The 13,936-nt window shown below is 47.0% G+C and overlaps 1 protein-coding gene across 4 annotated transcripts in view; it reads left to right on the top strand.

Moving 5' to 3' along the window:
• The window catches only part of Kank1 (KN motif and ankyrin repeat domains 1), a 183,280-nt gene extending 170,024 nt beyond the window's left edge, over positions 1 to 13,256 (top strand). For all 4 annotated transcript variants that reach the window (XM_042699354.1, XM_042699352.1, XM_042699353.1 and 1 more), the window contains 8 exons: positions 50 to 158; positions 1,462 to 1,710; positions 3,130 to 3,217; positions 6,913 to 7,132; positions 8,792 to 8,934; positions 9,235 to 9,435; positions 11,399 to 11,497; positions 12,274 to 13,256. In XM_042699354.1, the coding sequence (XP_042555288.1) occupies positions 50 to 158; positions 1,462 to 1,710; positions 3,130 to 3,217; positions 6,913 to 7,132; positions 8,792 to 8,934; positions 9,235 to 9,435; positions 11,399 to 11,497; positions 12,274 to 12,336 (1,172 nt within the window). In that variant the 3' untranslated portion in view covers positions 12,337 to 13,256. The remainder of the gene's footprint in view (positions 1 to 49; positions 159 to 1,461; positions 1,711 to 3,129; positions 3,218 to 6,912; positions 7,133 to 8,791; positions 8,935 to 9,234; positions 9,436 to 11,398; positions 11,498 to 12,273) is intronic.
• Positions 13,257 to 13,936: the final 680 nt, after the last annotated feature.

Raw genomic sequence — 13,936 nt, 5'->3', positions numbered from 1 at the left:
CTTCTATGAGTTAGGTCAGGTCTAATTGCCCTGATTCCTTTTCCCACAGTATGTACAAATAATGAAAACACACTGAAGTCCATCATGAAGAAGAAGGATGGGAACAAAGACTCGAATGGCACCAAGAAGAATCTTCAGTTTGTGGGCATTAATGGCGGGTAAGGGAAGATGGTGTTGCTAGTACAGTGTCCTCTGTCCGTCTCCTTTGCCTCCTGCCTAGTGAAGGCATGTTTCAAGGTACCTGTTCTGAGTTGCTGCCAACATCTTGGTGATGGAAGATTCTCCTCAGAAAGGTCCATCTGGGCTCTCTTCTTCCCTCTTCTTGCTGTCTTTCCAACGCTACCTAATGAAGCTGAAACTTGGCATCTGTCCTCTGACCTGAACACTGTGTTTCTTCATCACAAAGCAGTAGATGAAGAGAGGAGGCTGGGAGCTGCACTCTATCACCCAGTGATGGAGTACGTCATCCTCCACTCCAGCACCGGGTGCTTTTTCCTTGATTAGCTCCCATGGTCGAACTGTGAGCCTTTCACATGAAAGAGTAATGCAGTTAGGCCATCCGTTCTTTCTAAAATAGAATGGGTGTTGGCTATTTTATGTATTCCTTTTCTCAAGAAATAGTTCCGCCCATTTATCATCCTACAATTGAGTCAAAGGAATTGCTTACCAGAAGGCAACACTGCAGAGTTAAAAAATTTAAAAAAAAAAAAGTACTTATGCCAGAGGAAGCTACTGAGGCTTAATGTGATGGTTCCTGTTGATCAAATCTGTGTGTTGTGTGTTGTTTTGTTTTTTAGTGCTAGGGCCCTGGACATTTTGAAGCACATGCATACTTGATAGATTATGCCATCTATTCACCCTGACTGTGGGAGAATAAATGAAGAAAGAAATAGAACTGAACAACTTCAGATTTTGTTTCCTTAAGTTTCTTCTAAATGTATATACTAAGCCATACTTTTTTTTTTCTTCAGATAACTAGATGTATATGATACCAGCTGGTGTCATGGTAGAAACCCCCCAAAAGCTTTTTTTTTTTTTTTTTGGTATATGCCAGCTTTGGGGCTTGAACCTAATGCCTGGCTGCTCTCCCTGAGCTTTTGTGCTCCAGGCTAATGCTCTACCACTTGAGCCACAGCTCCACTTCCAGCTTTTTTTGGTGTTCAATTGGAGATGAGAGTCTCACAGACTTTCCTGCCCAGGCTGGCTTTGAACTGCGATTCCCAGATCTCGGCCTGCTGATTATTTAGGATGACAGGCCACAGGTGCCCAGTCCAGGTGGCCCCTTTGAAGCCAGAACCCATTCAGAACCCACCACGTTCAGACAGAACTTACTTTGAATCTCTTAAGTGCAGCACGTAAAACCACTGGAGGGAGTCAGCAGCTTTGCCTTCATAGAAACTTCTATCACTGAGTCTTTCTGGGCACAACTTGCATCTCCTGAAATCCCAAATTGCCACCTAGGTATGAAACAACTTCAAGTGATGATTCCAGCTCAGATGAAAGCTCTTCTTCCGAGTCAGATGACGAATGTGATGTCATTGAGTATCCTCCTGAAGAAGAGGAGGAGGAGGAAGAAGAAGACGAAGAAGATACTCAGGGAATGGCGGAAGGGCACCATGCAATTAATAATGAAGGTTTCAAGTCTGCCAGGGTGGAAGATGAAACACAGGTTCAAGAATGTGAACCTGAGAAGGTGGAAATCAGAGAGAGGTGTGGTACCCTCCCCACCCCCGGCCCTCCCCCCTCTCCCCCACGCTTAGTGCATTGGGGCAATAGAATCTGAGTCTCAGAGATTGCACAATTATTTCTCTTTGGTCTTGCCTATCCCACAGAGATATGCACATCTGAATAAGATGTTCATAAATACAAGTGTAGGCTGGGGCCTCCTAGAGTAGCAAAGAGAATTGCACAATGGCTAGTCTTCTTTGTTATCTGAAACTTGAATTTCACACGGAGAACTATGTCTCTTACAATTTCCATTGTCTGAACACCTTACTTGATAGTTAAAGACATATTGGGAAAATTTGGTGACCAACACCCTTCTTTGTTTTAGGAGTTCAGATTTTATATTTAACCATTTCACTCAATGCCAGTGTTGGTGTAGCTAGTACAGAACCGTTGTGTGCATTGTAAACACGTGTTTGGCCTCAACCATTTTATTGTAAGATGATGTGTGTCATCTTACATGTGTTGCTCCCTGAGTGATCAGGAATATTGTGGATACAGGAATAACATAATTAACAGCTGAAATAAAATGTCAGACATGATGGTAGGCTACAAGGTCCCTAAAAATGCAATACGTTTTAGGGACTAAGTTGTTAGTAAATGTGGATTTGAGACGATGGAAAAGATGAAAACTTCAGTGTGGTTTTTCATTATGTAAACTATCAATAGAACAATTCAGGAAACATTCCTGTTCCATTGGGCAAATGACAGCTTGCTACATTTGCTTCTTGCTCCAGGTGAGTGTTTCTATTTATATTGCCAATTGTTTTCAGATGGTTTGAAATGTCACCTGCTTTTTTTTAAAAACAGCTTTATTGATATCTAAGTTGTTTAATATACATCACTTGATTTTAAAAAATTAAGTACTTGTATAAAAGGATTTAAAACCAATGTGATTTTTAAGGTTTCATATGGGTTAAAAAAAAAACCACACTTTTATATTTGCCAGATATAGGTTGAGCTGAGTGGCTTCCTGGTTAACCTACTGGATATTACATGGTAATTTAGACCTCTCCAACCCTGTAAGAGTGAAAATATGTTAAAGGATTTAGAACAGTCATCAGGAGATGAAGTTCAGCGATAGAGCACTTGCCTTACCAGTTCAAGGCCCTGCAAAGACACTGCAAAAACACAAAACCCTAACACAAGGAACAACAATTCTCCAGATGCGAGACCATAATAATGTTCTCAGTGCCAGATTTACCTTTAGGGAAAGACTTTGAGCTCTGGCTGGTGGTGCATGGCTCTGTGTGGTATCATTGAATCACAGGCCTAGAGAGACACCCAGCCGACACCACCAGCAGCCTAGACTGGCTCAGAGAAGAGGTATGTGTGATTTGAGATAAAAACGACTTGAATTGTGGCCCATCCTGAGCTCACGTCACTTCCCTCCTCCCCTTTCAGGTATGAATTAAGTGAAAAGATGTTGTCTGCCTGCAACTTACTGAAAAATAACATCAATGATCCCAAAGCTCTGACCAGCAAAGATATGGTAAGAATGACAAGCAGACAGTGTCCCCTGTCTGCGCAGACTCAGGGCTAGGGCAGCTGCTCAGGCTGCTGTAGCCTGCGTGCATCTCCCTGAACTATTTGTGGTATGAGTGGCAGGATACGCCCCGTGCTGCCCAGCCCCCAAAGCACCCAGGGTGTTCCTTGGGGCCCAACTTTGGCTATCCTTTACCCACCCTGTACTTTTCTTAGGGTGGAGGCATGTGAGGCACACACTGACATACAGAAAGGACTAATTGCAGTCATCTTCTTCCTGCGGCGCTTCTCTCCATAGAACCTTCTAGGCCCAGGAGCAGCATCCTAGCAATTTCTGTTGTTTTGTTTGTTGTTTTTGTCAGTTGTGGGGCCTGAACTCTGGGCCTGGGCACTGTCCCTCAGCTCTTCAGCTCAAGGCTAGCACTCTACCACCTGAGCCACAGCGCCACTTCTGGCTTTTTTCTTTTTGCTTATGTGGTGCTGAGGAATGGAACCCAGGGCCTTATGCATGCAAGGCAAGGGCTCTACCACTGAGCCACCTTCCCAGCCCCAGCCCACAATTTTTGTATTTTTTTACTTTTGTCAGTCATGCGGTTTGAACTCAGGGCCTGGGTGCTGTCCTTGGGCTCTTTTGCTCAAGGCTAGTGCTCTATCACTTTGAGCCATAGCTCCACTTCTGGTTTTCTGGTGGTTAATTGGAGACACAAGTCTCAGGGACTTTCCAGCCTGGGCTGGCTTTGAGCTGCCATCCTCAGATCTCAGCCTCCTGAGTAGCTGGGATTACAGGTGTGAGCCACAAGTGCCTGGCCATTTTGTTGCTGGTGGTGGCAGTGGTGGTTGTGGGGCTTGAACTCAGCACCTGGGCACTGTCCTTGAGCGCTTTTAAACAGAACAATAACTGCACATGTCCTTGCATAGTCTGAGAGCACAGAGGTTGTGGTTGCCATGGTGATAGGAATGGTACAGACATTTCTATAGCAATGGTGGTTCTGTTGCCATTACCATGTTTGTGACTGGGAGCACGTCTACTTCCCTGGGCTAGAGCAGCAAGTTGGTTGACAGCTCCATCTTTAAAGTCTTGAGAAAATGTGGTTTGATAATCATATACATTTGAACCTTTGCATATCAGTTCACTTTGCTATAACATCTAAATGCTAAATAAGGCAACAACTGGTGAAAAAGTTGACTTATGATGTATTAGCCAGGCACCAGTGGCTCACATCTGTAATCCTAGCTACTCAGGAAGCTGAGATCTGAGGATCGTGGCTCAAAGCCTGACCAAGAAAAGTCCATGAGACTCTTTTTTTTGTTGTTGTTGGCCGTGGGGCTTGAACTCTGGGCCTGGGCGCTGTCCCTCAGCTCTTCAGCTCAAGGCGAGTGCTCTACCACTTGAGCTACAGCGCCACTTCCGGTTTTCTGGTGGTTTATTGGAGATAGGAGTCTCACGGTCTCTCCTGCCCGGGCTGGCTTTGAACCGCGATCCTCAGATCTCAGCCTCCTGAGTAGCTAGGATTACAGGCGTGAGCCACCAGCGCCTGGCTCCATGAGACTCTTATCTCCAGTTAACCACCAGAAAATCAAAAGTGGAGCTGTGGCTCAAAGTGGTAGAGCACTAGCCTTGAGCAAAAGAGCTCAGAGACAGCCCCCAGACCCTGAGTTCAAGCCTCACAAATGACCAACACAAAAAAAATGTACTTATGAAATCAAAATGTTAGGATCTGAGGGACCTGAGGAATTATCTAATCCTGGAGCAGTTTCCTCTTGTGTGACAAATACCATTGCAATGCCAATCACAGCAGAGGCAGAATACACAAGGGCACACAGCTGCGGGACCTCACACCCAGCCCCTCTCCTTAGAGCACAGACCGTCAAGACTGGGCCTTATCTAGAGCAGCAGCTACTAGATTAGACTAGCTAGACCAAAGCTAGATTATCCCTATCTAGGGTAAGATCCATTTAAGTCATGGTGTATTGCCATGTGCATGTTGTTGTTTTTTTTTAACTTGGTGTCTTTTGTTTCTACTGCTATGGAAACTGACTCATCAGAGCCAGCTGAGTTGTGACAGTCTGTCAGAGTACCAAAAAAGAAAAGGAGCATGTGACGTTGATAAAAATGTGATAGTAAATTAAGTTCCTAGTCAAATGAAGGCACTGCTGGTTGAAACTCATCAGTACCAGCTAGTGCCTGGGCTCTCCCTTGATCACAGTGGTGAAACCAGGAAATAGCACAGCAGGAGCAGCATCCACTAGGTGCAGCCCGAATTTAAAACTGGTACCTTAGGGATCCCACATTGAGTAGCCGTAATCATTCTTCCTTTCCTTCCACCATCCTAGAATCGTAATGCATATATGGCCTTTCTGAATTCTCTAGTGTGTCGTCTGTGACTTACATATTGTTTTGCTAGTTGAGTTTTCATTCATTGTCAAAGTGTTTAAAATTACAATGGCCTGAAAGGGAGAGGACGTATTTCCTTTCTTTCTGTGTGAGGACTCCAAAGAAATAGAAATCTGGATGAGAAGAGAAGGAAAAATTAAGACCAGTTCTTTCCTGGCCAAGACTCTTTCCAAGTAACACAAAATATGATTGAGCAGATGGAAATGGAAGAGTCAGGCACAGAGACTTTCTGGGTGCTGAGGGTTTGACATAGGCTATCTTTCTCTGATACAGCCTGCAACTTGGAAAGCACATGTGACTGGTTATGGAACAAGCATTGTCATCTTCCTCCCCAGCCCTGGCTCTGGCTAATCCACCTTGAACCTCATTGGGCCTTAGTTTGAGTGGCTCATCCATGAAGCAAGCCCCCTGTCTAAAGAAGTCAGAGTGGGGCTGGTAATCAGAGACCGATGATCTCAATGAGAAATGGAATTTGTGCAGACCTCTTTGGGTTCCCTCTCTCTCCATGGTGGAACATTGGCATTTGGGATTGGAGCCCAAACTAGCAGTCTCCACACGATGATCCCTCAGCCTAGTGTGGTGGAGGAGTTGAAGGAATTGGAGTTGGTCGGAGGGAGTTGCATACTTTCGTCCTGGTATCTGTGAAAATCATTTTCAAGACCAACCAAATTCCATGCGATTAGCAGCTGGAGTGTTTTAACCTCCTTGCAAACTCTGGAAGAGAGGCATTATCCTTTTTTCAGACCTGGAAACTGTGATGCAGAATAAGTAGCTTCCCTGGGTTATATCCCGATTTGAACCTCTGGGGTCTGGCTCTGGAACTATTTGCCTTACAGGGTGCTCTGAGGCCTGTCTTATGGAAACTAGAATAGATCATGTGTGCTGATTAAAATCAGAGAGATGGTGCAGGTTGGTGTTTGGGGCTGTGTGGGGGTATTCTGTAGTTGTCATTTTCTCTCTGTGTGTGTACGCGTGAGCTAGTACTTTAGCTTGAACTCAGAGCCTCTCACTCTTTAGCTTTTTCATTCAAGGCTAATACTCTACCACTTGACCGGCTTCTTCTAATTCTGGCATTTTCCCAGTTAATTGGACTTAAGACTCTCTCCAGGCTGGCTGCAAACCATGACCCTTGGATCTCAGCCTCCTGAGTAGCTGGGATTCCAGGCGTGAGCCACTGCTGCCAGCTTTGAGGTAGCTTTTGGAGAGCAGATCCTAACCCACGGCTTTTGACTACAAAAGGTCAGGTTGCTTGGGCTTTTTGCTGGTCTATACACAGAAGAACTAATGGCAGCTCCGTGTTTTGGCAGAGATTTTGCCTGAACACCCTCCAGCAGGAGTGGTTCCGAGTGTCTAGTCAGAAGTCAGCGGTGCCGGCCATGGTGGGCGACTACATTGCAGCCTTTGATGCTGTCTCTCCCGCCGTGCTCCGCTACATCATCAACATGGCGGATGGCAATGGGAACACAGCCCTCCACTACAGCGTGTCCCACTCCAACTTCGAGATCGTCAAGCTGCTTCTGGACGCAGGTGCGGTGGCTGCCCCTTCTTTCCTCCAGCAGCAGGTCCTGACTCATCTCGGAGAAGCCTGTTACTCTACTCCCGAATCCTCTGGCCCTCCTAAAACCCTTTCATTGCTCTTCTACATGACATGGCAAGAAGCCTGTTTCTGAGTCATGATTTGAAACTTAAACAAAACGGGGTGGGCACAGATGCCAGATGTTTTTGAAAAGAGGTTTGGGAGATCTTCTTGCTGCGCGTCAGCTGCATTGAAGTGAAGTGGATGCCTGGTAATAAACTCACATTTGCTCCTGCGCTGAATCACACGGGCTTGGCTGGTCTGATCGCAGGGACAGAGTCCTGCTCAGATCCAGAGTCCCAGCTCTTCTTGCATTTGTGCATTGCTTGGGCTGTCCTTGTACCCAGACCACCATCCATTCATGTTACAGAAGTGAGTGGTTCATCAGGAGTGAGTGGTTCATCAGGAGAGGGACCAAGCAAGGCCCTGGTAGAAACATCACTGTTTCTTCTCCCCAAATAAATGAAATACTGGAGAATCAGGCTAGATATCAAAGCAAGCGTTGTCATCATAGCTGAACCACGTGAATAAAAACGGGAACTTGCCATTCCAGGATATAGCAATGTCTGTGGTATCACAGGGATAGGGGAGCTTTCAACAAAGTGCAGCAGCCCAGTGTACATAGTGGCTGAACTTACTTAGAAGTTATTTTACTTCTGTCTTCTGGCTAAAGCAGGATGTACAGTCACTCAGTCTAATTAGTGATGGCATGATGCTGGCATCTACTTTAAGATGCCATGAAACTGCCCAGTTTTTCCTCTACTGATTCTTGATCCGACTGCCTGATTCTTGTTTTTTCTACTTTGTTTTGAGGTTCTTGGGTTGACGTAGAGGAGAAAGCCAGTCAGATCTAGCCTTTCTCTTCTGTTTGCTTTCTTCTTTTTCTTCTCTCTTTCTCTTCCCCTCCTTTTCCCTTCTCCTCCTCCTCCTTGCTTCCCCCAAATCCTCAGACAGTCCACAGTAAAAACATGCCTACAGCCCTCTTTTAGTATTTTTGGGGGGCGGGGGAGGCAGGGGGAGAGTCCTAAGGCTTGAACTTAGGACCTTGGCACTATCGCTGAGCTCCTTTTGCTCAAGGCTAGCTAGACTTCATCACTTGAGCCACAGCTCCATTTCCAGCAGTTTTTTTTAGTAGTTAATTTCAAATCAAGGTCTCACAAACTTTCCTGCCTAGGCTGGCTTCAAACCATGATCCTCCGATCTCAACCTCCTGAGTAGCTAAGATTCTAGGTGTGAGCTATGGCACCGGGCTGCCCACATGGGCCCACTAGTCCCTAGCAGTTTCTTAGAGGTCTTGCTGCTGCTTTGTTCCTCTCAGACCACAGGTGCTAGAGCTACAAGTCAGGGTGCTAGAGCTTTACCTTTAGGAATCCTACGAAACGGAACAGTAAGCTGCTGAATGTCTACATCCCACCTTAGTGTTTATTCTCCAGAGCACCGACTCAGACTTCTTGAAAACCCCCATGCCATTGCAGGCCCTAGGGGAAAAGACCAAACATACATCCCTGAGGCATTCTGGGGTTCCTCTCAAACCCCTGTACCTCCAGTCCTCACGTCCATCTGGGGCTGGTAGGAGACAGTTTCTTGCTAACACAAGTCCTTGCTTGCAGACGTGTGTAACGTTGATCACCAGAACAAGGCGGGGTACACCCCCATCATGCTGGCCGCTCTGGCAGCCGTGGAGGCAGAGAAGGACATGCGGGTTGTGGAGGAACTCTTCGGCTGCGGGGATGTGAACGCCAAGGCCAGCCAGGTCAGTGCTGTTGTTTACTATGTTGACTTCGCCTGGCGATGGTAGACAAGGTTGATGAGACCAGGCTGATGTAGCAGCATTGCCGGGCTTGCAGTCCAGGCACTACTGGGCAGTCCCTGCTGACCAAACATCCCCGGGACACGTGGGCATCCTTAAGTCTCTCCTGGGGAGACAGGAGATGGAGACAGGTCCTTGGAGTGAGTAAAGCACCGATCCCTTTACCGCCCTTCCTTAGTGCACAGTTCTGCTTTCCCCTCGACATGTCAATCACACGGTTCTAAAGCCAGGTCTTCCCCCCAGGCAGGGCAGACGGCCCTCATGCTGGCAGTCAGTCACGGGCGGATAGACATGGTGAAGGGCCTGCTGGCCTGTGGGGCTGATGTCAACATCCAAGATGACGAAGGCTCCACCGCCCTCATGTGTGCCAGCGAGCACGGGCACGTGGAGATCGTCAAGTTGCTGCTGGCCCAGCCAGGCTGCAATGGTCACCTGGAAGACAACGTAAGCATTGTGCTGGGCCTCTGGGGGGGGGGGGGGGGGGGGCGGGGCAGATCCTCTTCCACCCTCCGCGTGGGCCACCTTCCTGACTGTGCACGCTCATACGCCCATTCAGCATGGGCAGAACACTAATCAGGCCTCACCCCAGCAGTCATTAAAGGAAGAAAGTGACTTCTTGGGGTGTGTCGGTGAACCAGGATCCTAATAAGGGGGGAAAAATAAAGACACTTGAGTCAGATTCAACGTAGGCAATTTCTGAGGTGATCCAAGGTCCATGTGAGCAAAAACACAACGGATTCTTAATTAGAAGCTGGCCTCGTTTATGACTAAAGCACTTTCCCACATGAAGAGACAACACGGTAACTCACAAAGGCTTATTAAATAAAGTGAGTGACATTTCACAAGCTCAGGTCCTGGCTGCTTTAAGCACATTTTCCCATTTCAACTTGATCTGTTTCCTATCATCCTTACCCTGTTCCCAAGCTTCCCCGATAGCTAGGGCTTGTTTTGTTTGGTCGGTTGTGGGCCCTGAACTCTGGGCCTGGACACTGTCCCTCAGCCCTTCAGCTCAAGGCTAGCCCTCTACCACTTGAGCCAAAGTGCCACTTCCAGCTTTTTCTGCTTATGTGGTGCTGAGGAATCGAACCCAGGGCCTCATGCATGCAAGGCAAGTACCCTACCACTGAGCCACCTTCCCAGCCCCTTGCGTCCCTCCCCCCCCCTCCCCCCCCCCCCCCCCCCCCCCAGTACTAGAGCTTAAATTCTGGGCCTGGGTGTCATCCTGTAACTTTTGTGCTCAAGGCTGGCACTCTTAACACTTGAGCCACAGTTCTACTTCTGGCTTTTTGTGCTTGATTCTTAACAGGCTTTCTTGCCTGGGCTGGCTTCCAACCACAATCCTCAGATCTCAGCCTCCTGAGTAGCTAGGATTACAAACGTGAGCCCCAGTGCCCAGCCCCTTGAGTGTGAAGCAAAAAGCAAGAGAGTGCTTCTGAGTGTCCCTGGGCCAGAGAAGGATATGCACTGACAGACAGAAAGCACAGCTTGCACTGGGCAATAAAAACAGGTCAAGGGTCACAGAGGTCAGGCTGGGTTGGTTCTGTTTTTGAAAGTTTCTTTCTATGGAACACAGTTTAGAACCAGAACTTCCTTTGGTTCAAAACACCAGAAACTTCCAGGGAAGCCATAACTCTTCAGATCCCACTGGACCTAAGCCAGTAGGACCAGCAAACCAGTGGAGGTATTTACTGTATTGAGGGGCTGCTCTTGCCCCTCAGGCCCCCCAGGGGTGGATGCTGGAACTGCAGAGGCACAAGATTTTTTTTTTCCCCCCCCCCCAACTTTTCCAGCTTGCCTTTCCTCAAGAACAGTCCATTTCATGTGCCTGGGTTTTGTTGGGCTGTGTTTTCATGAACTGCTTGTAGATTCATAATAAGAATCTATGGAGTCACTGGGACTTTTTGAAATCCTGTCTGGCTAATTACCACTTGCTTATCTGTAACCAAAACTGAACATCCTTTCCTTCCAGAAGAAAAGCAGCTCCCCAAATGCACTGTGTGGGAGGGAAGGACCCCAAGGTTGAAACCACATGCCAGTTGTTTCCTGTTCCTTGTGACCAGAGAAGTCCTCATTTCAAGACTAGACTAGAAAAATGAGCCATGTTGCTTACCCTTTCCTATCTAGTTAAATCCCTGCAAATTTAATGGAGCCATCAGAGTTCAGTGCTTACCCATGGGTGTACCTGATAGTTCTATAAAGGTACTCAGCATCACAGCTCCGTCTCAGGAAGAAAGCAGATGTTGTTGGGATCAATTCCTTATTCTCGCTGAATGTGTGAGCTGACCTCATTCTTCTTCTGTGTTCTACTGAAAAGGTCCAGAATGAAACCATTCCTAAATTGGCTGAATGAATGGCTGGATTTCAGAAAATTCTCACCCTGGCTTTTTCTTTCCATTTTGACTTTCAGGATGGCAGCACTGCACTCTCAATAGCGCTGGACGCAGGACACAAGGACATAGCCGTTCTGCTGTATGCCCACATCAACTTTGTCAAAGCCCAGTCTCCGGTCAGTATTCTCCATCGGCCGAAATCCCCAGGCTGGTGGGCCCCTCTGGCAGGAGACTGGCAGGAGATGTGGGTTTCATGTCCATTCTGAAAATGGAAGTTTTAGTGTAGAACTATAAAAAATGCATTCCCTATCTGGGCGCCGGTGGCTCAGGCCTATAATCCTAGCTACTTAGGAGGCTGAGATCTGAGGATTGAGGTCAAAGCCATCCCGGGCAGGAAACTCTGAGACTCTTATCTCCAATAAACCACCAGAAAACTGGAAGTGGCACTGTGGCTCAAGTGGTAGAGCACTAGCCTTGAGCTGAAGAGCTGAGGGACAGGGTCCAGGCCCAGAATTCAAGACCCACAACAACAACAACAAAAAATGTACTTCCTCCACCAAGAAACACAGAGAAGGCTGGACCCCGTGTCCTTGGGAGATAGAAGCTATCTCACACAGCTTTTTGTTCAGACTTCTCCAAATGGCACAGGCTTACACCCCCGGATCCCCGTGTTTTCCTGGCATTGCTCCTAAACCTGACAGTTTGCATTCTCTTGAATGGGATGTTGGCTTCCAGGGGCTAACAGCTGGACAAGGCCTGCTGAGTCCAGCTGGCCTCAGAGCAGTGCCATTTGGTAATGGACACCTGCCTGACATTCTCAGCCAGGGCTCTCCTCTCTCTGGCTCCCCATAGTGGTTATCAGCGATAGTGGACGAAATTCTAATGTCACAGATACCATAGCTGCCCGAGGTCACTTACTAGCCTTTTTTTTTTTTTCCCTCTTGGTCTCTAGGGCACTCCTAGGCTTGGAAGGAAGACATCTCCCAGCCCAACTCACCGAGGCTCATTTGATTGATGAGATGGCAAACAGCCCTCATGTACACACCTCCACGAAGCTGCTAATTGTTCCTGTTGGGGTGACAGACACTGAATGTATATGAGCTGTGCCTGAGCTCACCAGCACACAGAAGCATGAAGGCCTGGGCCTGAGCTGGCTTTTTTGCCAGGGGAAGCAGGGCCAGCAGGAGAGTGTCTACCCGGACACCCAGCCTCCTCTCTGGCTGTCTACTCTATGTAGGGCCCGCTTGAATCTGCGATCTGTGGCTTCTGACTCTGCTCCGTTATGTACAGTGGTAGATCCGCAAACTAGCCTCTCTTTCTTCTCCCTGGCTCCCCTACAACACAAAGAAGCCACCAGGTTCTCTTTGGTTAAATGTTTCCACAGATATTTATATTTGCGCCATGTGGAACCCATTGGAAAACACTTCCAGAATTTCATTCCAGGGTGATTTGGATCTTTTTTTTTTTTCCTTTCTTTTCTTTTTTTTTTAAAGTAAGATAGTTGAGATGATTCTTTTGATCATCTGCAACTTCAGCCCCTGGCTGGTAGTATCTGGTTTTAGAAATAGAAAAGATGGAACCCTCAAAGCATATAAATTAACACAGGGAAATATTTCCAGTTGGTGTATTATATGGGTTTTTATATCAAAGATATCTATGAAGTTGACACCGTATTTTCAACTTTTATATTGCATAGTGATGAAATTCCTGAAGTTACATGTAACATCACACTTTTAACCATCGCACAGCCCCGTCTAATAAAGGTTGTGTTAGAATTGGCTCTGTATTTGCCGCTAGAGAAACAGCATAGTTCTCTATGTATTTATGGATTCCTTTATAATGTGTCACATTTACTTGGGTCCGGTATGTATTTAAATGTTTGAAGTGCCTTAGACTCTTGCCATATTTTCAAAATAAAACTCCATTAAGCTCTTGGCCTTGTCCCTGCTTTGGAGCTGACAGCTAGCTGTCTGTCCAGTCCCACTGACTTACAGCGACAGCATCCAACACTGATGGATAGAGGGAAGCAGGCAGGTGCTCGGTCTGCTGGTCTCAGAGATGGCTGCTCTTTCTGAGCGGTCTTGACTGGTGACATGAGGCTGAAATGTAAGGTCTTACTAAACACATAGCTCATCGGTCAGATAGCCAGGGATCCCCTTACGTTGATTCTACTGTTTGTCCACAGACAACTGCTTTATCCAGAGACAAAAGGGGGGTAGGAATTTAAAACAGTGCTGGTCATTCAGGAAGGCCTGAAATGGCTGATGGCTCTCCTAGAATGGGCCAGGGGACAAATCTGCTAGCTGTGGGGTTTGGATTAAATTTTAGTACAAGTTGTTTTGTTCAAGCCCAATTTCTTTGAGATCAAGAATGGATCGAACAACGCAGAGGAGCGAGCAGTGTGTGGAGAAGTTCTGTGTTTTGTTTCTGTTCCTTAGTGGCCCAAAATGCCTGCTGAGCTAAAGAGGGCTGTCTCAGAGGTGGCTTGCTGCTCGGGGGGGTTTTCTTTGTGCCACATGAGAAAGAAAAGGCACTCTTATTATAAATACAAGGCTGAGAGTGTACAGCTCAATAGTAGAGTGCTTGTCTAGCATGTGCAAGGCCCTGAGTTCAAT

Source organism: Dipodomys spectabilis, unplaced genomic scaffold (assembly GCF_019054845.1).
Source record: "Dipodomys spectabilis isolate Male_0828 unplaced genomic scaffold, ASM1905484v1 ptg000241l, whole genome shotgun sequence".
NCBI lineage: Eukaryota > Metazoa > Chordata > Mammalia > Rodentia > Heteromyidae > Dipodomys > Dipodomys spectabilis.
Note: the sequence above shows the minus strand (reverse complement) of the source record. Positions and strands in the feature narration are given on the sequence as shown.